The sequence below is a fragment of the Rissa tridactyla genome, chromosome 4 (genome assembly GCF_028500815.1).
Source record: "Rissa tridactyla isolate bRisTri1 chromosome 4, bRisTri1.patW.cur.20221130, whole genome shotgun sequence".
Lineage (NCBI taxonomy): Eukaryota > Metazoa > Chordata > Aves > Charadriiformes > Laridae > Rissa > Rissa tridactyla.
This window is the reverse complement of record NC_071469.1, coordinates 70,066,746-70,090,453: the sequence shown is the minus strand read 5'-3', so window position 1 is coordinate 70,090,453 and position 23,708 is coordinate 70,066,746. Positions and strand designations below refer to the sequence as shown.

General features: G+C 53.1%; 1 protein-coding gene across 3 annotated transcripts in view; it reads left to right on the top strand.

The window, feature by feature from the left end:
* TXNDC16 (thioredoxin domain containing 16) overlaps window positions 1-17,134 on the top strand; it is a 38,526-nt gene extending 21,392 nt beyond the window's left edge. For 2 of the 3 annotated variants that reach the window (XM_054201215.1, XM_054201214.1), the window contains 7 exons: window positions 260-428; window positions 927-1,063; window positions 5,821-5,905; window positions 10,269-10,407; window positions 11,663-11,823; window positions 13,399-13,589; window positions 15,077-17,134. In XM_054201215.1, the coding sequence (XP_054057190.1) occupies window positions 260-428; window positions 927-1,063; window positions 5,821-5,905; window positions 10,269-10,407; window positions 11,663-11,823; window positions 13,399-13,589; window positions 15,077-15,351 (1,157 nt within the window). In that variant the 3' untranslated portion in view covers window positions 15,352-17,134. The remainder of the gene's footprint in view (window positions 1-259; window positions 429-926; window positions 1,064-5,820; window positions 5,906-10,268; window positions 10,408-11,662; window positions 11,824-13,398; window positions 13,590-15,076) is intronic. The other variant, XR_008466390.1, reaches the window with a different exon arrangement.
* The last annotated feature ends 6,574 nt before the right edge of the window (window positions 17,135-23,708 follow it).

Here is a 23,708-nt window from a genome sequence, read left to right as displayed (position 1 = left end):
TGCATTTTGGCATCCTGTCCTCATGAAGCAGCATTTGACTCTGGGAATGGTCCAGCAGCTTCTGAGGGGTAGCCCACCTGGGCTCGCTCCAGTTTGTTAGGATCCAGCCCCGTAGGGTGCACGCCAAAGCAAACAGGAGTTCTGGCAGTGTTAATACAATTATATGTGATAATATCCGAAGAAGCTCACAAAACTCTCTATTTCGACCTTCTTTTTTAAAAAAAAATTATTAGTTATACGTGTTTGTTTCCCACTGTAGGAACTCAGGGTGTTTTGCTCGCTCAGGTAAACTGCTGGGACTGGCCCGGAGTTTGCGCAAAGGAGAATGTCACTCAGTTTCCGACCATCAAGATTTACGAGAAGGGAGAGCGATGGGTGATGTACGATGGCATGTGGGGGACCGAAGAACTGACCAGCTTCATCATGCTGTAAGTGTCTTGTTAATGAGTCCCCACCCAGTAGGACTGGCACGTCTGCTAGATGATGTTCTGGATACTTCACGGCCTGTGTAATGGAAATACTTTCTGGAACATTAATGTCAGATCTGATTGTAGACCTGGTTTTGAAATTAGCTTAATAACTTTTTGTGCTTTTCTATGTCAGGGAACGTCCGTTCTTGGACAGTGCATCCATCTGTTGTCATTGTCCCTCTCTCTGTTATTATTAATGGGGATCCCAAGGATCTCAGAGCAACCAGTTTGGCTCAGGGCTGTTGTCCCTTCCCCATAACCAGCTCCAGTGCCTTTCTGTGACTAGGTGTTGCCCTTCCTTCCCAGGCGACTGATTTTTGTCTCTAACGAGGCATAACGGTTGGCATATTGGGCTGGGAGGTTGTTAATATAACGGGGATTGTGGTTGCCCTTTTGTCTCTTCATCCCAAAAGTGAAGGAGAAGGCAGCCCATGTTGTTTCCCTGCCGTTCCGTAGGAGCCGAGTTTCCTGCCCTCTGAAGCTGGCCACGATTGAGGAAGCAGAAGGATATTTAAGAGGAGAGTTTCCATCTGAGCTGTCATCCTATCACCACACTTCGGTTCTAGGAGTATTTAGCACGGCCACGAGTGAAGGTTAGTGTGGTATTTGTGGACTAAACACTCGATTTCTTTCCTGATCGTAGAATCCTAGAATCACAGAATGGTTTGCGTTGGAAGGGACCTTAAAGACCACCCAGTCCCACCCCCCTGCCCTGGGCAGGGACACCTCCCACCAGCCCAGGTTGCTCCAAGCCCCGTCCAGCCTGGCCTTGAACACCTCCAGGGATGCGGCATGATTCCAGGTGCTTAGAAGTTCCTCCGTGTTTCATTTTCTCTAAGTGATTGACTGCCTTTGCCCAGATCACAGCCTGCCTGGCACCACCCTTCTTATTTTGGCAAGTAGAAGACAACAAGCGATTCCAGATGTGGGACGTAAAGGTCCATCTCCTGGCTCAGAGGACATCCAGCTGCCAGGCGTGTTTACCACACCCAGTGTGGAACCATCTGACAACCCCGACGGAGGCTGAGACATCGTGCTTGGCACAGTACGAAACAACAGTGCCCCGGGTGACCTGTCTCTGCAAAGATGTCCAGTCTGAACTCACCAAGCCACAATTTGTGCTCCTTACCATGAGGAGTTTGGCTCTGTCCTCTTTATAAGTGCTCTTCAAAGTAGTTGTAGGCTGCCATTAATTCCCCTCTTAGCCTCTGTCTGCACAAGCCCGGATCCGTCAGCCTCTTCTTGTAGTCCATCTACAGCAAACATGTCACAGCACGTTCTTTCTTAAAGAAAGGCCTTTCCACTATTGGCTTGATCGTTATCTTGCTGACTCCTCCTCCTGCAGATGTGGTAGTCCCAGTCCTTGGCAACCAACACACAATCCCAAACCTTTGTTTTTTATATTAAAAAAGAAAAAAAAGCAGCAATAAGGGAAAATGCAAATTTCTTACATCAAAAGGAATGAAGCTTGTTTGAATTTGTCTCACTTCATAGTCTTGGTCAATATAGTCCTGGCCAGTGGCTGCCCAGGGTGCTGTTGGTCACTCAGATGCTGCTCCAGCAATCCAGGATCCATTGGGTTTCCTTTCTGAGAGAATGGGAAAATGGATTTTTCTGAGAGCTGCCGTGATTTTTTCACGTGTCAGTCCTACACATTAACGAGGGCGAGGGAGCAAAGTCATTTTGGAAAGGGAACATCATGTCACGTTTCAGTCAGATCCACAGCGGCGAGCTGGGACCTTCCAACCCCACGGTCTCTCAGGTGCCACCTACCCCTGGGAATTACTGCATTAAAAGAAAAAGGAGAATTTTCCAGTCTGTCTTAAGATCAAAATTTCAGCCCATTTTTTCATTTTGAAGCCCCCTTGTGCCTGTAAACTTTGGTTAAATGCAAACCCAGCTACTGTCTCACGTGAGGAGGCCCAGAGGGAATCTGCTGTGCTCAGAGGTAAGAACAAAATAAAACGTCTGGAGCCAAGCGGAAAACACTTGGGCTGCATTCACCGAGCCCGCTGACAGCAAACACGCCTGTCTTCTTCTGGAGGGTCTGTCTGTTAAATATAGCAGAAAATCTTACTGATCTTCAGAAACCTTTAGCCCATTTCTACCTGGTTTTCATCAACTGAGCTCCAAAATCTCCCCTTTATTCCATATATTCCACTCTCTGCGGTAGCAGAGCCTGGATTAGCCCTGGGATAGGACCTTGGACAACATGGGGACAGAGAGATATGGAAGGAACGTGTCTGCATCCCGCTGGACGTGTGAGCTCCGACTCTTTCCTATATAGAAGCTGTTCATTTCCTTCGGTGCAAACAAAAGTCTTGGAGGTTTCCAGGCGGCTCCACCTGGAGATTGCCTCTTCCCTCAGGGCACACTCCGTCTGCAATCTGGAACGGCATCCGCAGTCTGGGGTAACGCAGCTGCCGATGCCAAGGGAGATGAAATCCGGGATGCTTTCACCGCCTGGAACCTGAGGGGTGTTGGAGCGTCACACAGAATAACCTGAGGGAGCAGAAAACTGGAGCCGGCTGTTCTGGCACCGAACCCGAGCCCGAGTCAGGGAAACCACATGGCTGCTCTTATCAGCCTGCAGATTTATCTGGAATTTCCAATGATTTTCTCACGGTGAGAATTCCTGCTCTAACCTGAACCGTGTCATTGCCATTTCTAACTAACTGAAACAGAGCAACGAGATGTCCAGTTAAATAAAGCCCTGGGATTTTTTCCCCAACATTTAACGTCAGAACTATGTTAAGAAGCCCTTCAATGAGCTAAAAAAGGCTTGTCGGAAAATTAATGATAAAAATTTGTTACAAAGAAAGAAGTGAATGGTATTACCAGGAAAATGAATGAGCATTTTCCTGGAAACTTGGAGAACGGATAGGAGAGAAATTTGTTTGCTCTGCAGAAACTGGAAACATACTTGGGAAGTAAGACTGCCCTAACTCGTTTAAATATTTAAAAATACACCCGTGTTCTGCAAAGCAAAGGTACCGTTGATGGGCTTGCCCGCATCGCGGTAAACCAAGCGAAGAAGGGATGCGAAGGTGCTGCTGGCGAGCGCGGTTTCGTGAGATGCCTTCTGCTGGAGGGGCGAGGGGCGATGCTCAGATCCTGCTTCCGAAAACCCTTCGTCATCTGGCCGTTCTATTCCTCCTCCTTCCCAAATCCTGCGGTGGAGCTGGGCTTGTGCAATTCCCTGGGCTCAAGGCATGTGCTGCAGCATGTGATCGGGTCCCCCGGGGAATTAAAACAGCGTTCTTAGGGGGGGACTAGTTTTCTAGGAAATATTTAAATAGCTTCTCTAAAAGCACATCGTGTCTGTAGTAGGAGCCGTGTGAATTTGGGGGGTTTCTTGCGCAGCGCTAAGAGGCTCTCACGGTGAGCTGTTGAGAAACGAAGGCAGGTGCCTGGCTCTGGGGTCGGCACGGTTCTCAAAATACAGAGAAAATTTGGAAGCATGATAGGGAGGGGAAATCTCGTCGGGAATCACCCAGACGAAAGGAGTGAGCTGAAGGTTGTCCTGATTTAGGAGAGAATTCCTGCAGCCAGGGACGCTGCAGGGCAGCACTTCAGCATGGGCTTACGTCTCAAGTGGGTGTTTAAAGTTAAATGCCTGTAGAAATGCTCTCCTGCGGAAGTTTGGATGTGAGCCTGCTCTTTCCACGTCAGGCTGTGTCCTTCAGTGCCTTATGGCTCACCGTCTGCCCCATGGCCTTCTCTCCTGTAGCTGGGACACAGGCAATTTCACAAGGGGTTTGTTGCTGAAGTTCTCGGTGATCCTTATCAGCTGGTCCTAGGGGTTGCTTTTCTTTCAACGCTGATAAAATCAAGTGACCGAAGATCAAAGAGCTGGAAACCAATGTCAAACCCATCCAACGGTGGTTTCTCTATATCACAAGATGAACCAGCCGAGCTGTGTCACCAGTTTTGTTGTATTTGTGGTGTTTCCTGCAATGTCTGAGCCCTCAATGAGCCAGTCCTTTAAGGATCTAAGCTTCCATTTGTGAATGAAAATAGGATAAAGGAAAGTCTGTGGTCCCTGTGGTTCCACAGGGAACACAGTGGAAAATATGGCTTTGAACGTAGCTTGAAAGCAGGAGGCAAAGGACCAAAAAGTGACCAGTGGTGAGCCAGCCTCAGGCTATTGGGGTCTGAGTCACCGGTCCCAAGAGCTTGGGCTGGCCAGTAGTGACACTGCGGTGAACGTTATGAGGATCACTAAATAGCATCTGAATGAGATCTTATTTAAGTTATAAAGCAACGTACATCATGGCTGTATCAGATGTAAGCCTAACTCTTGGGAAAACCGAACTTCTCCAAAGAGTGTGTGATTTCTCACTCTCTTTAAGTCGGAAGAGCCTTTTTTGTTGCTTTCAATTGCTCAATCCAAAGGGGGAGGAGGGGCGGGGTTGAAATCCTCCCCGATTGCACCCTACCTTTGGCAGCAGGGGGTTTGATCTCTGGTCCATAACTGTCTTTTACAAGCTCACACACTGTGGTTTGCGTATTTCTCACCCGTCATGCCTCTCCCGTGCGTCCAGCCGCCTAAAACCGAGGCTGTTTTATAAGGGCATAAACCAGCTCTGGAGTCAGCTTCATTTGGGGGGCTCTCGCTCTCCGTCTCCCAGCACGGAGAGATTCAGCGGTGATGGATCAAGCTGAATCAACCGGGACCACAACCCGGTCCTTTCCTCCTCATTCTCTCCCTGACCGTGCCATGCAGAGGTCCTGCCCTCTCCTTGCAGCCACCCAAAGCGGTGGAGGACACTGTGTCTGCGAGGCATCTACTTTTTTGACCTTCCCTGTCCCAGCTGGTGGCCGTAGCAGACCCTGCCTGCTCTGAGGAACCAGATAAAACCAAAAGACATCAGGGGAGAAGTTGGTTTATCTGCTGGGCACTTAGCGCTACTCCAGTTAAGTCATCGTCAGTCATTTCCAAGAGGTCACTGGGATTTATAACATCACTATTTAGACTTAAATAATTGGTCTCCTGTTTCTAAGAACACTTACGGACTTTTAAGTCCTTAAAGACATTTCATTTTCCATCAGTGACTTCTGCCATGCAGATCCTGGAAGCTCGGTGCTGGTGGCTAAAGAGCAAATGCCGTTCTCATAATAGGAGCTTTCCTTCTGATCCTTTCGGCCGCTGCCAACTCCTCCTCCCGTAGCCTGCGGCCACGAGACGCATCCATTTCTCATGAGCCTCTAATCCTAGTTTTGTTCCCAGCTGACAGTTTGCTGTGGGAGGGTGTTACGTATGCAGACGGCGATTTGTTTTGCAGGAGGAAGCTGACACTTCTCTTTCTATCGTTTGTTTGTGTGTCTTTTTCTTTTTTTTTTTTTACAGCCAGGGAAGCTTTTGAAGAGGCAGGAAACATCTTAAGTGGCCATGTAACGATGGGGATGTATTTTGAAGATGATGCGTTGGCTTTGTAAGTTGCTTCTCTTTTTTTTTTTTTGGAGAGGATTCAAATTGATCTGCATTTAGTGAAAGCCAATGCCTAGAGCGAGTGTCACCGGCCATGCCGAGTGTTTAGCAGCAGCCCCAAAAAGTTACGAGTGACTTATTCCTGTAGGGAGGTTGGTCAGGGCTCGGCCAGAGAAAGATGTAGCCCTGGCTCTGCCACTGATTTCCAACCTGCCCACGGTCAACTCATTTAGCCCTGGTGTAATAAATGGTCCTCTCCCTTCCTGCTGTTCGTGTTCATGCCGGGTATTTTCAGTCCTCCAGCTGTGCCAGCCCCGCCGTGCGTCTCTTGCGTTCCTCATACAGACAGGACCAAACTTTACAGGCTGGAAAAATGATACCCTGTAGCTAGGATCAGTCTGTGAGGAAGAAAAACAGTTCGGCCCTTCTCTTTCCGTCAGGAAGAAGTGACAAATGGTCACTGGCCTTCCTCTTTCTGCGGTCCCTTCACCTTCTCGTCTCCTCTTCCCTGCCCCGATGCTGCGAAAGCGGCTGCTGAGGTGGGGACGGGGAGGGGGAGCGTGAGGGCGTTGCTGCAAAGCCAGGGGGGTAAATGTGAGACTTGCCAAGAGCAGCCAAGAGAGGGGCTGCTGGCGACTACTTGCATGCTTTCTTGTGTCTGGGTGCTGGAAAATGGTTTGAAAGCCCCGAAATAAGCGGCGTCGTTCCATGGAGCTGCCTTGGTGTGGAGCAGAAGGCTTTTCTGCAGCACTGTGAAAGGCCTTAAACCCCTTTGGTCTCATTCAGCTTCCTCGCGGGCACTCGCGTCTGACTGTCAGAGGTTTGCAACTGCCAAGGGTGGGGAGGAACCTCCCTCTGTCTTTTCAGCGGTTAATCTTACCGTGGATCTTTTTTTCTTGAAAGACGTACCCACCCCTTTCCCTCCCCTTGGCCCGAGCAAGATGTTACCACCAGTTCCAGAGAGAGCTTTGGGGAGGTCCGTCCTCTTCCTGGAGGAAGAGCGCTGGTGGAATATAGCAGCCTTCCTCCTGCAAATGTGGTGAAGGCGAAGTCAAGGCTTTCTTGGTCAGTTCCTGATTGAATAAGAGCATCGGTTGCGTGCCTAACTTCAAGCCAAATTGGAGCGAATGGGACCTGAGCATTTGTCAGTCCACGCGCTTAATTGTGTCATTATAGACTCACCCCAGCAAGGGGCAAAACGCTTTGGACTGGACTGAGAGAGATGCATCAGCGCCCGTAAACGCAGCTAGATCCAAGGGGAATCTTCAGCTTGTCCTAGCATTTAATTTCCATCGGGAGTTAGCTCTCAAGGCAGAGTTACAAACCCCAGAAGGTCCTTGGCCTGTTTTCCAGGTGTGGGTTTAGCAGCCAGTAACGCAACAGTGAATTATTTTCCTTGGTTTCTCACAGACGCGCCGCGTCTCTAGCATGTCTGATGAGACACGGACATTTTTGTGGCGTGCACAGAGAATAAAAATGGAAATATCGTGAGGGTACATCTCTATTAACCGAACTGTGCTCAAAGCACCAGCTGTGGTCGGGTCGTAGAGGTGAGACGGTGCCAGGCTTGTTCGTTGCTGGGGTGGGGGGACCAGTGGGCGACGGCAGGTACGGGAGGCAAAACCAGCAGCGTCTGGGTGTAAAAGCTGACCCCCGGTGCCGAAAGACTTTTCTTCCCTAAAGGATCTCAGCCCAGATGATAAAGGGAAAAAAGTGAAGGTGACGTTACAAAACAAGATACCAAGAGAAAAAGCCTGTGTTCTCTCAGCAGTGACACATGGGAGAACACACCTCCGTCCTGCTCCGGCTGCGCTCCTGTTTAGCTGGAATAGTTGGTACAGTTTATGTAGATATTCATTCTGCCAGGTTTGGATTTTGGCTGTGGCTTGTGGGTGAAGCTACTGTAGATGGTCATCTTCGCAACTGTAAGTAGAAAGTAAACACTTACAGGAATTCCTTATGCAAGAGCCAGACTCACTTCCCTTCTTAAGAAAAGAAAAGCTATTCTTCTGCTAAACGCTGAAGGAGGAAACGTTTGTGGCTCCCAGGTCACGGAGAGCTGAGTCCCCTCTTCCCAGAGAAAAAGGCATTCAAAATACACAATGTTGTTTGCAAAACTGTTTGCTCAGCAAGCACCTGCTCGGTTGGTTAAAAAAAAAAAAAAAAAAAAAAGCGTTAAGGAAGAAATACTTTGAATGAAGTCATTATTTATTTCTCAAATATTTCGATGTCACAGATTCCTGCCAAGTATTTGTTTGCAGATGTTTTTCATTTAAATGCAAGTCTCACGTTACCCATCGAATGCCCCTGCCCGAAAGCTGTCGTAAGCGACGATACAAGCCCTCGGTAGCAGTAACGTGAGAAGTGATTTCAGGGTAGGCTCTAGGTATTAGGTGGGGGAATTGTTGCGTTTCTGGCAGTATTTAAGAAACTTCCTTATCAAAGGCTGCTGAACAGCTTGATGTAATTAGACATAGGGAGCCAGAGTCCTCACCTCCTCTGAGAAGTCACCAAGCCAGAGAGTCTCTTTAAGACCTGGGGAAGTTTGTGAAGTTCAAAATCCCTGAATTTAAAAATTTTCTAGGGTTTAACCATTTTTCATTGATTGCAAATACAGGTTAGTTTGAAAAACGGCAGAGAGGAAGGTTAAGGAGCTTCCTAATAGATCAGAGGATTCCCAGGAATGACCAGAAGGGCAAAACTCAACCTCCTTGACTGGTGGAGCGTGGGAGCCTGGGCAGAAAGGGGAAAGCTTAGCTCAGGGCTGGATTTACGAAGATAAATTCAAAAAAGCAGAGGATACCGCAAAATGTAACTGAAATGGCTCGGGTAAATCCAAGAACAGCTTAGCAACAGGATTCACAACGCTTGAAGGCCTCAGGATAGTCCAAGGTCATCCATTACAGCTGCTCTTTATCAAGACATCAGCGCAGATCTGGGGTGCCCCTTAAAAATTTGCTGGGGGTGTATTATTTCCAGGCAGATAAGTGCTGTGGTGGAGGAAGCGAGAGGCCTGCGGATGAGCTGAACCTCATGGAAATGTGTCGTCTACGGTTCCCTCCGCTTGCTTTGTCATTGGTGACCTAAACCACCAAACACCGAGACTTTTAAAGCAAATTTAAACACATCTCCATCCCATTCAGAACTGCTGAAGCGCACGCCCAAACTGAACTTGCCTGAGCAAACTGTGGAGGGAAGTGCAAGAGGTTGTAACACGACTTTTCTACGAGCGGCCTTTCCTTAAAAATAAGTAGTTTGTTCTGCAGTTGGCTGAGTCTCTGTTGCATCTTTCTCACCGGGGAAAATGGAGATGGACCAGATTCCTTTTGAAAAGGGAATCAAAGGTTTTCCATCTCCCCCAGCTCCCCCTCAAATGTCCTTACAGCTCACTCACTTTCCCCAGAAATTCTGGTGTCACGGCTTTTGAAAAATTGCCAGCAGCCTTTGAAAAATAAACTACAGACACCCCTCAAAAAAAAAAACAACTGTTGAGGCAGCTGACTTCCTCTGTCGCACCCTTCCTCTGGGCACTGACATCTGGAGCCTTCGGGACTGAAGTTCCTCAAACTTCCAGAAAATTACTCTCCCGTCTTGGTGTGTACCCCTTGCCCTTTCATGGCCCAGACTTCTCCTATTTTTGCTCTTTCCACCTTCTCAGCTTTTCTTTAAATACCCTTGAACCCTCTTAACCAGAAGAGCACTGGGGAACAAAGGGTGAGCTGGCTTCTCCACCCGGAGTACGTGTGCGCGGGTTGTCTGTGTTGCTCGAACGTGGGGCTGGACTTTGTCAAAGTCGCCCGTGTTCACTGAGCCAAAAATCAGATCTCCTGGAGCTTATTTTGTGTAGGTGGGTGTCCCTCGGGTGGAGTCGAAGACCTTCTGTTTGCCTTGGTTTGGGAGGCAGGGTGAAGCCCTGGGTGGGTATTTTCACTACCTAACCTTAGGTGTGAAAATGAAGGAGAAATGCCAGCAAATAGTTTAAATGGTGGTTTTGGATTTTCCCTGTTATTTAGCTGCTGATGGCTTTTTGCAGAAGAAAGTGCTGTTTGTGTGTGTGTTTAGCATCAGGTGCGAGCTGGGTGAGTGCCTGTATCCGAAGGGGACGAGGGAACGCGTCAGCTCCATCTCTCCCCGTTGGCTCAAATCAGGATTGTGCGGGGGCTGGAGAGATGGGGAACGCGATGGGCAGGGCAGGCAGTTCAGGACCCTTTCCTCCCGCAGGACCTTCCTTCCTAACATCACCCTGTCCCTCCCTGACATCCCTGTCCCAACTTGTCCCCACCATGAGGATGCCAGGTCTGCGACCAGCAAGGTTTGTTGCGTGCCAAATCCCCCGGCCAGATCTTATTTCCATCCCTCTTTTTCAGATCCCGTAAATACGCAGTGTCCCCCCCAGCCCTCCTCCTCGCCAGGAGCGGAGGTCAGAGCGTGGAAGGCGTCGCTTTGTCCAAACAGAGCGCGCAGGACATGGTGCGGATGATCAGATACGAATTGCTGGACGTTTTTGTAAGTTAAAAAAAAAAAAAAAAGTGTCCTTTTTCCATTGCGGTCGTTTGGAGAAGCACTGATTATAGCGTGGAGCTGTGCAGAATAAATATAGAATCATAGAATCATCTGGGTTGGAAGGGACCTTTCAGATCATGGAGTCCAACCATCAACCCAACACTGCCAAACCCAACACTGACCCATGTTCCTTAGCACCACGTCTGCCCGGCTTTTAAATACCTCCAGGGATGGCGACTCCACCACTTCCCTGGGTTGATAACCCTTTCGGTGAAGAAATTTTTCCTAATATCCCATCTAAACCTTCCCTGGCACAACTCGAGGCCATTTCCTCTTGTCCTAATATGTTTGTTCTTTATTTTTGTCATGCTGAGTTACACTTGTTTTTAAATTTTGTGGCTCAGATCAGACAGGCTGGACAGAAATCTGCTGTTTGCTGTGTGGTCTCCTGGGAGTCGATAGCCTGGCTTGTGCTCGTAGTCACAAACCCGCTGGTGGGGTGGCTTGGTGCCTCACACGGTCTGCTCCCTGCCTCTCACAGGTGCCTTCCAGAGCGCTGTAACATATGGAGCTGGGCTGAACTGGCCTTGCTTCTGCCTTCTGGGCTCACACCCATTCATCTCAGCCTGCACAGACTTGGGTTGGGCATAGACATCTCCAACATGCTCCAAGATCCCAGCATCAGCACTTGTCTTTATAGGATCATAGGATCAGAATGATTTAGGTTGGAAGGGACCTTAAAGACTACCCAGTGCCACCCCCTGCCCTGGGCAGGGACACCTCCCACCAGCCCGTCCAGCCTGGCCTTGAACACCTCCAGGGATGGGGCAGCCACAGCTTCTCTGGGCAACCTGGGCCAGGGGCTCACCACCCTCACAGCCAAGAATTTCTTCCTCAGATCTCATCTAAATCTCCCCTCTTTCAGTTTAAAACCGTTCCCCCTCATCCCATGGCTCCCCTCCATGATCCAGAGTCCCTCCCCGATCCAGAGTCCCTCCCCAGCTTTCCTGGAGCCCCTTTAGGGACTGGAAGGGGCTGGAAGGTCTCCGCGGAGCCTTCTCTTCTCCAGGCTGAACCCCCCCAGCTCTCTCAGCCTGTCCTCACAGCAGAGGGGCTCTAACCTACTTTTCGAGGTCCTTGCATTCAGCCCGGACCCTACAGCCTTGCTTAGCCCTTTCACGCGAAAGGACAGAAAGTCTAATTTTGTCCTGTTCTCTCCTCCCCATAAACCCCAACTTCTTGTTTTGATGTGTTGCAGCCAGAAATCACTGTGCAAAATCTACCCCGCTACTTGCAACTCAGGAAGCCCTTCCTCATCTTGTTCAGCGATGGTGACATCGGTGAAATGGAAAGCGAGGAAATGCTGAAGCTGGCAAAAGGAAGACCCCGGCAAGCGTTTGTGGCTTGCTGGTTGAACTTGTGAGTGTGTAAAAACCTCTTTTCTTCTTTCCGTTCGCTCGCTCTTAGCGTATCAGGGCACGAAAAAACTGAGTCTGCAATTACTGAAAACGCTGTCTAGCTGGTAATGTGATTTCTCGGTCTGAAGTCATCACGACTTGGGAGGTCAAATCATTTAGCAGTGGTTCAGGATGTATTCTGGGCAGCTGCAAAATTGCACAACAAAGCAAAATTAGTAAATTTTTAATTGATTGCAGAAATAATTTTCAGTAGAGTAAAACGTTCTCAAGGATACGGCACGGTAGCTTCACCCTGGCTCTGGTGTTATTTGTATTTTTGTCACATGTGGGACAAAAAAAAGGAAATTTGCCCTCCTGGAGCATCTTGTGGTGATTTTTCCACCCGCTATTAGAGGGAAGCACAACAGGGCAATTACTGATTGTTGACTGTGAGAAAGAAAGTCCTCAGAAGAAGGGACAGCCAGAAGAAGCCTCGTAAGGCAAACTTAAAAAAATATTCAAGCAACAAAATGAATCCAGGAGCTAAGAAAGGCAAAGTTGTAGGAGCGGGGATTTGTTTTAGTCCTCCCCTCCCTAGTTGCATTTTCAATTTTTAGCCCCTGTTTGTTTTGCCCAAGCCCAGAGACACCTCACCGTCTTAATCATAACGTCCTTTGAAGTCTGGGAAGCGCCTCGCAGCGTGGGCTGAAGTTTAGCTGATGGGGAATGCACATGTTTTCGAAGAGAAGGCGATTTGTTTGCCAGTAATGCACAAGAAACGAGAGCCCCTGGAACTTCCCCCACCTACACATCTGCCTTTGTTCTCCCTTCCTGAGAAAGAGCGAGCTGGCCTTTGTCAGAGCCACAAAAGAGGGCAGAATATGGCCATTGGTTTGGAAAGAGCAGCACAGTCCTAGAAAGAGGACCTCATTCCCATGGCGAGAGCCAGCTCAGACCTCGAGCATCCCTCCCAGCCTGAAAATAGGGCTGGAAAGACTCGGCGTCTTCACGGGCTTGCTGTCCCTCCATCTCTGTGTCCTCTTTTGGCTCTTTCTGTGTTGCCTGGGGAAGCTGCCGTCCCAGCTCTCCTCAGGCTGTGGGAACCACCCAGCGGCTGCCCAGGGGCTGGACCACCAGAGCACAGCCCTCTGCATCACCTCCTCCTGCCTTTCCATCCCCTGCGGACTTGACACAGCCACGGGGTGGGCTGGAGGGAGCTGGTAGCTCTCCCTGCAAACAGGAGCTCACCACAGGGGTGGGGGGAACTGCAGGATCTGTCCCCCTCCTGTCTCACCTGTCCTTAAAAACTTACGGTGGAGAACATTTCACACCCTCCTGCAGAGTTTGCCCCAGCTCCTCCTGCTCCAGGATTTCTTTACGCATCCAATCCGCTGTCCACTCCTTCTCCATCGGACCCTAATGGCTTGCTTTAAGACGTTGAGCTTATAAATAACACGGTAAGCTTCTACAGCTGTCCCACAGGCAAAACTCTCTGCTTTGCTGGACGCGGCCCAAGGGCTTTGGTGCTTGCTTGGCTCTCGGTCCTGGTGTGCTGCCAAACCGCTGGTGAGCAACTCGAATCTCCTCTTCTCAACAGGAAAAAAACGCCGGTGGGGCGCGGGGTCCTGAAGGTCTATTTTGCCACCGTGCCTTCGCCGCCTCTCCTCCTCTGGGTGAACCTTCACGCCGGGGGTCAGGTATTCCAGTTCCCATCAGAGCAGACCATCACCGAAATGAATGTCTTGTCTTGGCTGGAGAGGCTAAAAGCAGGCCTGGAGATTCCCAGCAGTAAGTGGACACACGTTTGTAACGTTCCTAAGCACGCACTGTGAGCTCTGGTCTGTTTATGAGAAGATGCTACGTGCAATAAATTGTCTGCCCTGGAATTTAATGATGGAAAAACTAGCGCTGCTAGTTTGAGCTGGAGAAGTACAAATAGTCCGGCCAGAAGAGAATACCCGCACTCACGAGTTTGCTTTGGGACTGTTTAATGTTCAGAGCCAAGCGGGAAGAGCTCTGAATCGACATCTCTTCCCTGCGATAATCCCCCAACCTGGCTGTGCTCTCCGGTTCCTGCAAACGGACCTTCCGAAACACAGCTTGCTAATAAAAAAAAAACAAATCTCCTGACTCCCAGTTGTCAGCATAAGAAATAGCTGCTCTTTGGGCACCTTCCAGCATTTTTTTGGAGGGGAGAGGATAAGGAAGCTGGTGCTTTGGGACGTAAAGGGTTGGCCTGTACCGTGAAGCTTTTCACTGTGTCCCTCCTGCCTTGGCCAGCCCGCTGAAGCTCTGGGGGAAGGCAGCACAGATGTGCCTTCCTCGTGTGTTACGGGGTGCCGCAGGGATCTTGGGAATTGCCGGCTGCAAGCCTGCCCCGGGCTCCAGAGAGGTGATGGGGTGACTCCACTTGATCTTTGTGAATTTTAAAGTGAGCCTTTCAAAGCAAGTGTTTCCAAAAGCGTAGTGGGGTAGTAGGATGTGTAGGCTCTCGCCGGGGCTGAAGACACCATTTCTGACTCAGTAATCGCTGGGAGAACCCTGTGAGCCGGGACGTCCTCCCACACCTCTTTCCATTGCCACTGCTAAAGACACCGGCTGTCACGTATCATAGAATCATGGGACAGTTTGGGTGGGAAGGGACCTTTAAAGCCCATCTAGTCCAACCCCCTGCCATGAGCATGGACATCTTCCACTAGATCAGGAGGTCAGTGTGTCTGTAGGTGGGGACCTCATTTTTCAGGGGTCTCAGCAGGGTGTGTTGGTGGCTGAGCAGCTCACGGCACGGCCAAGGGCTGTGCCAACCTTCGCGGCCTCCTTCCTCAGGCTTTTAAGTGCTGCCAACCCTGTGAGCAGTCTTAAAAGCAGAAATTAAAGAGCATCCTCAAGTAATGGGACCGCTTCCTCCCGGTATAGACAGCAGCCTCCCCTCACTCCTGGTGGCATCTCAGTAACGCACAGCCATGAACACGGTTGTCTGAGACCCGGACGAAACAGCCACCCACTGGTGGATAGACCCCGAGGGACAGAGGGACCCCCGCTGAGTCTTCAGGGAGCGGAGCCCTGGCCAGTAAATTCTAACGCACCCCTGGCTAGTTCAATTTGGGTGGTGGTATTAGTTTTGGAGGACAAAGGGTGACCTTGCAGAAAAGATCTTTTGTTTTGCTTTCACTGGAAGGGCAAAAAAGGTCATAATTCCTCTGAAAGGGAAGTGTCCATGGAGTGGGGCTGCATAATTCATTACTCATTAACGTGGGACTGTATCCGTTTCTCAGGTACCTTGTCTGAGGAAGACTGGAAACCACCTCTCCCTGCTTACGACTTCCTCCGGATGATGGAGACAGCCGTGCCCGAGGTCCCCCTCCACCCCTCCCACCACCATGGGGACACGCTGGTGCCCAAAAACCCAGGAGGGGACACCACCGTCCGGGAGGAGCCGTCCCAGGAGACCAAGGCAGAGAAAGGAGGGTCCCCTGGGAGGGACCTGCGGGGGACGGCCCCCAGGCTGGCGGCAAGGGAGAAGCAGGGCAAGAGGCACAGCGAGCTCTGAGAGCTGGGACAGCGAAAGACGTGGGACGGTGCCCGGAAAACCCGCTCCCTTTTCCAGCCCTCCGGGAGCCTTTACACCAAGGAGAGAAGTGCTTTTAGCTGTAAATTCACGGTGAAGGGATAAAACAGCCCCTAAGTCTCAGTGTGAGATCCCTGCTGTGGTACCTTGGTCCTTCTGTGGCCCCTGATGGCAGAAAGGTGTGGGTACATCCCTCACCTTGGACACCCCACCTCCACCCCCGGCTGCTGGTGGGATTGTATTTCACAGCAAGCGACGAGAGCAGCTCTTCTTCTGAGATGGGGCGAGCTCACCGCGCGCTGGAAGCTCTCCCCCATGACAGACGAGGCTGGAAAAGTCGAATCAGCGCAACCTTGCTCTGTAGTTTCTGTATGTCTCACCTAAGGCGCCTCGGTGGCCCCCCAGCAGGAAGGGGTGAGCGATTGCAGGATAAAAAAAGCACATTTCTCTCTCCCCCAGGTTGCAGTAGCGGCTCTACTGTTGTGTGTCGGCCAGCCCTGCTCTCAAAAAGTGATTAAATCCGCCCTGTAACTGTGCGGAGCTGAGAGGGCAAACGTGTCACCCACTCCAGAGCTGCTGAAACTGGCTCCCGCTTGTGTTTACACCTCACTCATGAACCGAATTTGTGAGCGTGTTCATCCTCGGGAGGGGGGTAAGAGGAGTATCTGGTTAAAGCAGTTTTATTACGAAGGCCAGAGCTTGGGTCATCACAACAGCCACGAATAGCTGGGACAAAAATCTGCCAGCAAATCCCAAGGGCAGGCAGGTTGGAAGATGGCTTTGCTCAACGCTGGCATTTTCTTGGTTGCAAGCCCGGGGGTTTATTTGCAGCCTCGATTTTTCTTTGCAGTCGGTGACTGCAGCGAGGTCGGTGCTTTGTGAGCCGGGGACGGTGCGGGGAGCGAGGTCCGCAGAAAGCCCAGCTCTTTGGAAACCAGGGGAGGGAGATGAGGGAAAAGGCTGGCAGTGCTGGGGGCAGACCCTTCCGAGGTGGGATGGAGCTGCTTCGCATCCATGGCTCGATGGGGAGATGCAGGACCCGGCTTGCCAGGCTCTACCCATCTCCTGGGGACAGGAGATGCCATCTCGGTCGTTCCTTGCTGGAGGAGCTGAGCTTGCAGGCCAAGATGGGACATGGGCTGGGGAGAGCCGTCTGCTTGGAGGGAAACTTTGTCTAATCCCATGACCATCTTCCCACCCCTTACAATAAACATCTCCTCCCTCCCACAGCACCCCTGAGATGTGCCGGGAGGGTCGGACCCCCCCCTCCTCCTCCTCCTCCTCCTCCTCCTCATGGCTCTGAGGAGAGGAAAAATTGATGGTAAGGAACTGCTGAGAGCATTGTAATGTCTGTATTTCTCATCCTGCAAGCAGCCCGCATGGTTGGGAGTATTTTGAAATGCCCAGAAATAGACCATTAGTCCTGGTCTCTCCTTGAAGCCCTTAATTGAAACAGACCATTTTTGGACTTAATGACCGGCTTAGAGCCAAAATGTATGTATTTAAAGTAATAAACTGCAGCATGCAGATGGGAGAGCTTGCCATGCAGCTGAGTATTCCCAAGGGAAGGAGTAGGTCGGGGCGCAGACAGATCCTCCGTGAGTTCCCGTCATTCCTCTGCTGTATAAGGTCCATGAGCTGGACGTCGGTCGTTTCCCATCCTGTCCCTCATGACGCCACTGCTGCTCTTGCAGCATCGCTCTCCCGCTGCGTGCAGGTGAAGTGCGATATTCGGGCTTGTCGTGGATGTCTTCAATAAATTCTGTCTCAAGTGCTGTCAATCCGTGTCTGCGGGGTGCAGCGGGGCGAGCGGAGGGGCTGGTGTCCTGGGCTGGGGTGGCTGCGTCCTTATGGGGATGCTCCTCCAGCTCCTTGCAGCAGAAGCATCTCTTCCTTCTGCAGGGTTCGTGCGAGATGAGGAGCCTTCCTGCATCCCCGCTCTTCTTGACCGCCCGTCCTTTTTCAAGCGCAGTCCTTCTCTTGTGCAGCATCGGGGTGGGAGCTTGTCACTAGGGGTCAGTGCCACATCTCGGTTGTGGCCGCAAAAATTGCTGCCTCTCCCAGTGTTGGTTAAATTGATGCCGCAGCATTGCCGCCAAAGCAATGGCGGGACAGGAACGGCTAGCTAGTGGGGATGTTGGTGGCCGAGGGGCTGTTTGCTCCCAGGAGCAGAGGCTGTAGCAAGCCTGGAGGGCTTGGGGAGTCCCGACTCTACAGGCTTCAGCCCCCACATCAACGGTGGGATCCACCAGCTTGAGCCTCCTGGCTGGGGTTCAGCTGGGTTTGGGGGTGCCAGGAGCCCCGAGCCCAGACCAACCAGCGCGTCCCCCCGTGCAGGCACCCACGGTGACACGGGGAAGGGACGTGCTTGTCCGTGTCCCACCATTGCCACCATCAAACTGGGTCGGCAGCGGTGTTTGCTGGAGCTGCTGACTGTCAGCACAGGCATGGGTCGGGGTCCTGGGCCGCATCAGGGTGCAGCACACTCACGTGAGTGTGTTGTTTGGGGTTTTTTTTTAAAATGCAAACCATCTTTTTCATTGAGCAGCACAAGCAGGTGCTTAGGGAAATCTATCGAGGCAGGAATGTGTCAGGATATGTACGGATAGAGAGAAAACCTTAGAGATATTGGGGACAGTTTGATTGGGGTCTGCATCCCACAGTGCGCTCACTCGCTGGAGGAAACGCTCCTGGTTGCTTTTTATAGTTACGGCTCTGGGGGAAAAAGGGTGGGGAAAGAAATATTCCGTGGATGTTTATGGCCTTGAGAGGAGCGAGTCGGAGGAAGGAGAGGTCTCAACCCTGGGGGGGGAGCTGCGAGGGACGGAGCGCATCCCACCGGGCTGGAGGAGCGGGATGCCGTCCCGCAGGCACCGCTCGGCGAAGCGGCAACGGCCGGGGACGTGTGCGCGGGTCTTGGCACACTCCGATGCTGAAGCGAGGCGAGAGCACAATGAACGCCAATGCCATCAGCTCCCTTTCCAACCACTTGACACCAAAGGACGTGTCTGTCTGGGTAAACCACGGATCCATCTCCCTAGGTGACGCTAGCGAGGTGGGCGCTGAGCTGAGGATCGGAAAGATTTCCGGACAGATAACGGGTTCGGCTATTTATGGCTTCAGACCAAACTCTTCTTTTGATGGTACTTTACTTCAGCGCTGCGCCAAAGGTGGAGGTTTGCATGTACTTCGTGCCCTTTGGGAGCCTTTTTAAGGGGTGTTTAAATGTCAGTGGTTGATCAGTAGATAAACGATCCGCACAGGCACACACACACACACACAAAAAGGATTACGTGCTTGTCCCAGAGAGCAAAACAATTTAAATTACTGTCTGAAACGACAGAAAATTCTCCACGTGCTGCAGTCTGACTGATCTTTCGCCATCCTCGATGAGTCCTGCAGAGCCATCATCGTCGGCTGGGAGGGAGGAAGGCTTGCAGCAGCAGTGTGAGGGAACATCAAGGGTACTCGTTGCATTTTCCACGTTTAAAGAGCTTTGAAAGGAAGAGCGATGGCGTGGCTGGGCCAAGGGGTTGGGGAGTTGAACAGCACGAAAGCCCTGGGGACCTGGCTGTGGGACGGTTGTTCCCATGCCGTCTGCCACCCTCCGACCTCTCTGCTGGGTGCTCTCCAACCCGTGGGACATCGGGAAGCAATCGTGGCATTTCTCCCAGCTTTTTGGCCCTTTCAGCAAAAGGAGGAGGTTCACCCTCCAGGAGACAAGTTCCTCGTGGCGGAAGGTGAATTTTCCAAAATCGGCTCTTCTCAACCCATCCTGGACCACTGATGGCCACAGTCCCTCCCGGTAAGCCTCGCTCTGTGGCCAGGCTCTCGTCCGGCTATGCCATAGGGATACAGCTGCAGGAGGGTGGAAGAGAAGGCTGTAGGAGGGAGGAGGCGGGAGTTGACATTGTCCCCAGGAGGGAGGTGCTGGAAGGCAGGAGCGGGGGCACGGGAAGGACACGTCTGCCTGTGGGCAGGCAGCTGCCGCGCCAGCCGTTCCTGGCAGCGCTGCCAGGATGCGGAGCAGGACAGAGACCTGGTGGGCTGGCTTGTGTCTCTTGGGCTCATCGGTGCCTGGCATCTGGCAGGGCTGGGGGGAAGGTGGGGACCAGCCACTCCATCCCAGCTGGATGTTCAGCCTGGCAGGGATGCTTTCCCTGCTGCCGCCCGGCAGTGGCTTGGCCACAATCCCTGCCATGGGGCACCCTCCCCTGCCGCGGGGTCCGGCCGGCAGTGACGGAGCCGTGGCCAGGGCTGTTTGCCCGGAGTCGCTGGGTGAGGCTGGTCTCCTGCTGAGGCTTCCTCAAATTGCCATGGGCAGGCAGACGGCCAGACCTCAGTCCATCCCTGGGGACGACCAATTTTATAAACCATCCTGGGACGCTGGGGCTGTGATCCCCGGGCCCTTGGCATTGCCTGAGGGGATGGGAGAAGGTTCCCATGGCTCGGCGGTGCCTGGGGTGGTCCGCCATCACCAGCGGGTCCCCCTGGCCAGACCCAAACCAGCTCCCCGAGCCCACACGACGCCCTTGCTGCCTGCCCATGTGGGGCAGGGCTGGTGGCTGGAGCACGGTGGTGGGGAATCTGGAAACAGACAGACGGAGAGACAGATGTTGGTCCAGGGGTGGGACGGGAAGCATTCGGTGCCTTACTGGCAGGGCTGGAGGTGGCAGAGGAGCTGCGCTGGGGAAGGGAGGGTGCCAGGGCAGGATGGAACTGGGATGTGAGATAAGGGATGGCGGCTGGGCAGGATGGGTTTCCTCCTTGCCTAGGGTGGCTCTTCCGCCTGGCGCTTCCATTGCTAAAAATACAGCCGCGCTCCTGGTGCAGTCCCAGGGCAGGTGCCTGCAGCACTCAACCCCGTGCTGCCCATGGTGGTTTGCAAGGTGGCCATGATGGGGCCTCCATCCCTTCTGCCCCATGCTCAGCACAGGTCTCAAGGGCACCACTGGCTCCATCCTGCTGGAGCTGGGGATTGGGATGGAGCCGAGATGAGCAGCCAAACCAGCTCCTCCCTGCACGCCTTCTCTCTGTATTTTCCCTTCCCAGCAGAGATGTGCTCCACCTCCAGCGTCTCCTTCCGGGACTACATCCCGTCTACGGCGTCCTGCTCTGTCCCCAAGCCAGGTGATGTGGCTGTCCATGCAGGCAACTTGCTGCTCATGCCACTGCTGGTCAGGGTGACCCTCACCCAGTGGATGAAGTCAAAGACCAGGCTGGAAGAACAGCAACCACAATGGACCATCCCATGGCAATCCCTCCAGAGTGTGTTTCCCCCTGCAGAGTGGGAGCCCCCGGGGTTCTGTGGGGCTGGGAAGGCAGCGGAGGTGGCACGTCCCCTGGCGCCACGTCGCTGGCTCCATTGTTCATTGTTCCCTCTTGGCTCGTTGGAGCCAGTGTGGGGATGGAAAGCGATAAGGGGAGAGAGGGCACTGCTCCGGTTCCTGGTCTCCGGCACATTATTTCCCCACTCGCCCGACCTCTCCTTAGGTAAACTCAGCGTTTCGCCTCCCGTAGAGTTTGCTTTGCTCTCCCGCACTCATCCAGCGCGGCACGGGGCCTGGGGACAACAGCACGCCTCTATTAATAGCCCATGGGGTTGCCAAATCCCTTCTGTATGTTGAAAGAGCGGTGGTGGTTGCAATACCGTGATTCAGCCCTCGGTGGTAACACACGGGATGGTTCCCAGCTTCGCTCCGGCCCTGGAGGGCGATGCTGGGCTCTCGGGCGGGGTGGGGAGGTGGGGAAGGGCCTTTGCTCCGTCAGTTGGGGATTTCTTGGCTTGCTTGCAACACAAATAGTCGTATCGCTAAACTTGGTGTTGTTCCTCTCCATTGGCAGCTGCCCATGCTCACGGGCTGGACTCACTCTGCCCATGGACCTGCAAAGAGTGAAAACCAGGACCCTGGTTGAGGGCAAAGCCATGGACTTCTTGTTGTGGCTTCTTGTAGCCAGGGCTGAAGTGGGCTCTCAGGGATGAAAGCCATGGTGTCCCTGGCCAAGCCTTGCTCCATGAGTGGTCCTGTCTGGAGGAGAGCAGAGAGCAGAGGCTCTCGGTGTAGTGCTTGGAGCATCTCCTCAGGCTTTTTTTGAGATGTAAGTCTTGGGATCTTCTCTCCTGCAGCTGGGCTTGAGTGACCCATGTTGGGGAGCGGGAGTTTTGGAGGGCTGTGTTGCCCTGGAGAGGTGCTCTGGGTGACTCTGTGCACCCCAAACCTGACGTGGGGTGGTGGGTGGGAGAAGTGTTCCTTGGGGAGAGGTGGGATGCTGGACATGGAAGTGCTGCGGGGAGGATGCTTTGGCTGGGAGAGTTCAGCTTCATGCAGCAGCCAGCAGAGGAGGGAGCCCCAGCTGCGAGCGGGACCAGGCACTAACACCAAGGCAAATATTTGGAAAGGCAGTTAAGTGCCCCAAAGTAACTGCAAACACTTTCAGGAGCAAAGCTGGAACAATGTCCGTGTGCAGCAGCCAGAGTCCCCAGGCCCAGAGCTGCCCCCGGCGCTGGGGACAGAGGTAGAGCAGGGATGTGGCCAGCACTGGGGCAGCGTGTGGGGTCTCTGGGGCTTCTTTTGGCTGAGCTATTTGGAGACACCCCATCCCCACGGACCTGGCAGCTGAGGGGGTGAAAAACAGCCTCTCCTCCCTCATCGGTGCATGGATGCTGAAATTTGAGTACTGGCATCCAGACAATCTCCTCATTTGGCTCCCAGGAGTCACCACCTTTGAGTTCAAATTCAACCTCTGTTGAACTACGGGCCAGGGGGAGGATATTTGAGAGCCCAAAGGGATTAGCACCAGCTACGGGGAGGGGGGGGGCTTAGGCAGACGTCCCTGTCCCCAGGGACCAGCCCAAACCCAAGTGACCCCATCATGAGACATCAGCCCAGTGTCCAGGTTAATTGGGAACCGTCTGAGCTTGGGGTGGCAGGGAGGGGACCGTCCCCTCCCAGTGCTTGAGCAGCCTGTTTCCTTGGGGACTGAGTTGCCCTGGGAATGAGCCCCATGCTGGGGACAGAAGGATGCTGGGATGGCTTATGAGGACACAGGGATCCTGGCAGGGTCACTCCGATGGAGTATTTCCGCTGGAGACCCAGCGTGACAAACGCAGGCTTCAACTGAGCTCCAGCCCCCATCCTTGCCAAGCACCCAGGTGGCCCCAAATCTGCTCCTCGTGTCCCCAGTCCACCCGCCATCCCCAGCAGCAGCCCGGCCAGGCAACCCTGGGGTGGGACATGCAGGAAAAGCTGACAGTGACTGTCACACTGCTGCCACCAGAGACCCCTCTGGGGTGGGACCCCCCCAGCAGGGTGCCAGGCCCCCCCAAGCCAGGGGTCCGGGCACAGCATCCCACCAAGAAGCATCCTTCAGTGCCTGGGGGGTGAGTCTGAGCTTCCCTGGGGGCTGTGTGGTTTGGGGGGGGCGTAAGGCGGGAGAGGGGTGCAGCAAATCCCTGATCCAGACACCTGGCTTGGAGCTCCAGATGCTTGGAAAACCTCAGCAAAAGCCCCTTCCCACTCCCACTGAGCCGGAGCTGGGTGTAAACCTGAGCAGGCAGCGGCGACAGGCACCAGGGACATCTGAGTGTGTTTCCTCGCTGGGATGTTGTCTCCAAAGCCCAATCCTGCCTCCTCCTGAACCACCCCCAAGCTTCCCCATTTCCCTCCTGCTGAACCCCCCCAGTCTCTCCCCAAGCCCCCACCCGCTCCCCGGGAAGAGCACAGCCCCCGAAAGGACACACAGTGTCAAACCCCATCTCCCGGGCGTGGGAGATCAATGACCTGGACGAGGGGATAGAGCGCACCCTCAGCATGTTGGCCGATGACACAAAGCTTGGGGGGGGTGGCTGACACGCCAGAAGGCTGTGCCACCATACAGAGAGACCTGGACAGGCTGGAGATTTGGGCAAAGAGGAACCTTATGAAATTCAGCAAGGGCAAGTGTAGGGTGCTGCACCTGGGGAGGAATAACCCCCTGCACCAGGACAGGTTGGGGGTGACCTGCTGGAAAGAGACCTGGGAGTCCTGGTGGACAACAGGATGACCATGAGCCAGCAGTGTGCCCTCGTGGCCAAGAAGGCCAATGGCATCCTGGGGGGCATCAAGAAGAGTGTGGCCAGCAGGTGGAGGGAGGTCATCCTCCCCCTCTGCTCTGCCCTGGTGAGGCCGCACCTGGAGTGCCATGTCCAGTTCTGGGCTCTCCGGTTCAAGAGGGACAGGGAACTGCTGGAGAGGGTGCAGCAAAGGGCTACCAAGATGCTGAGGGGACTGGAACACCTCCCTTTTGGAGAAAGACTGAGGGATTTGGGTCTCTTCAGTCTGGAAAAAAGATGGCTGAGG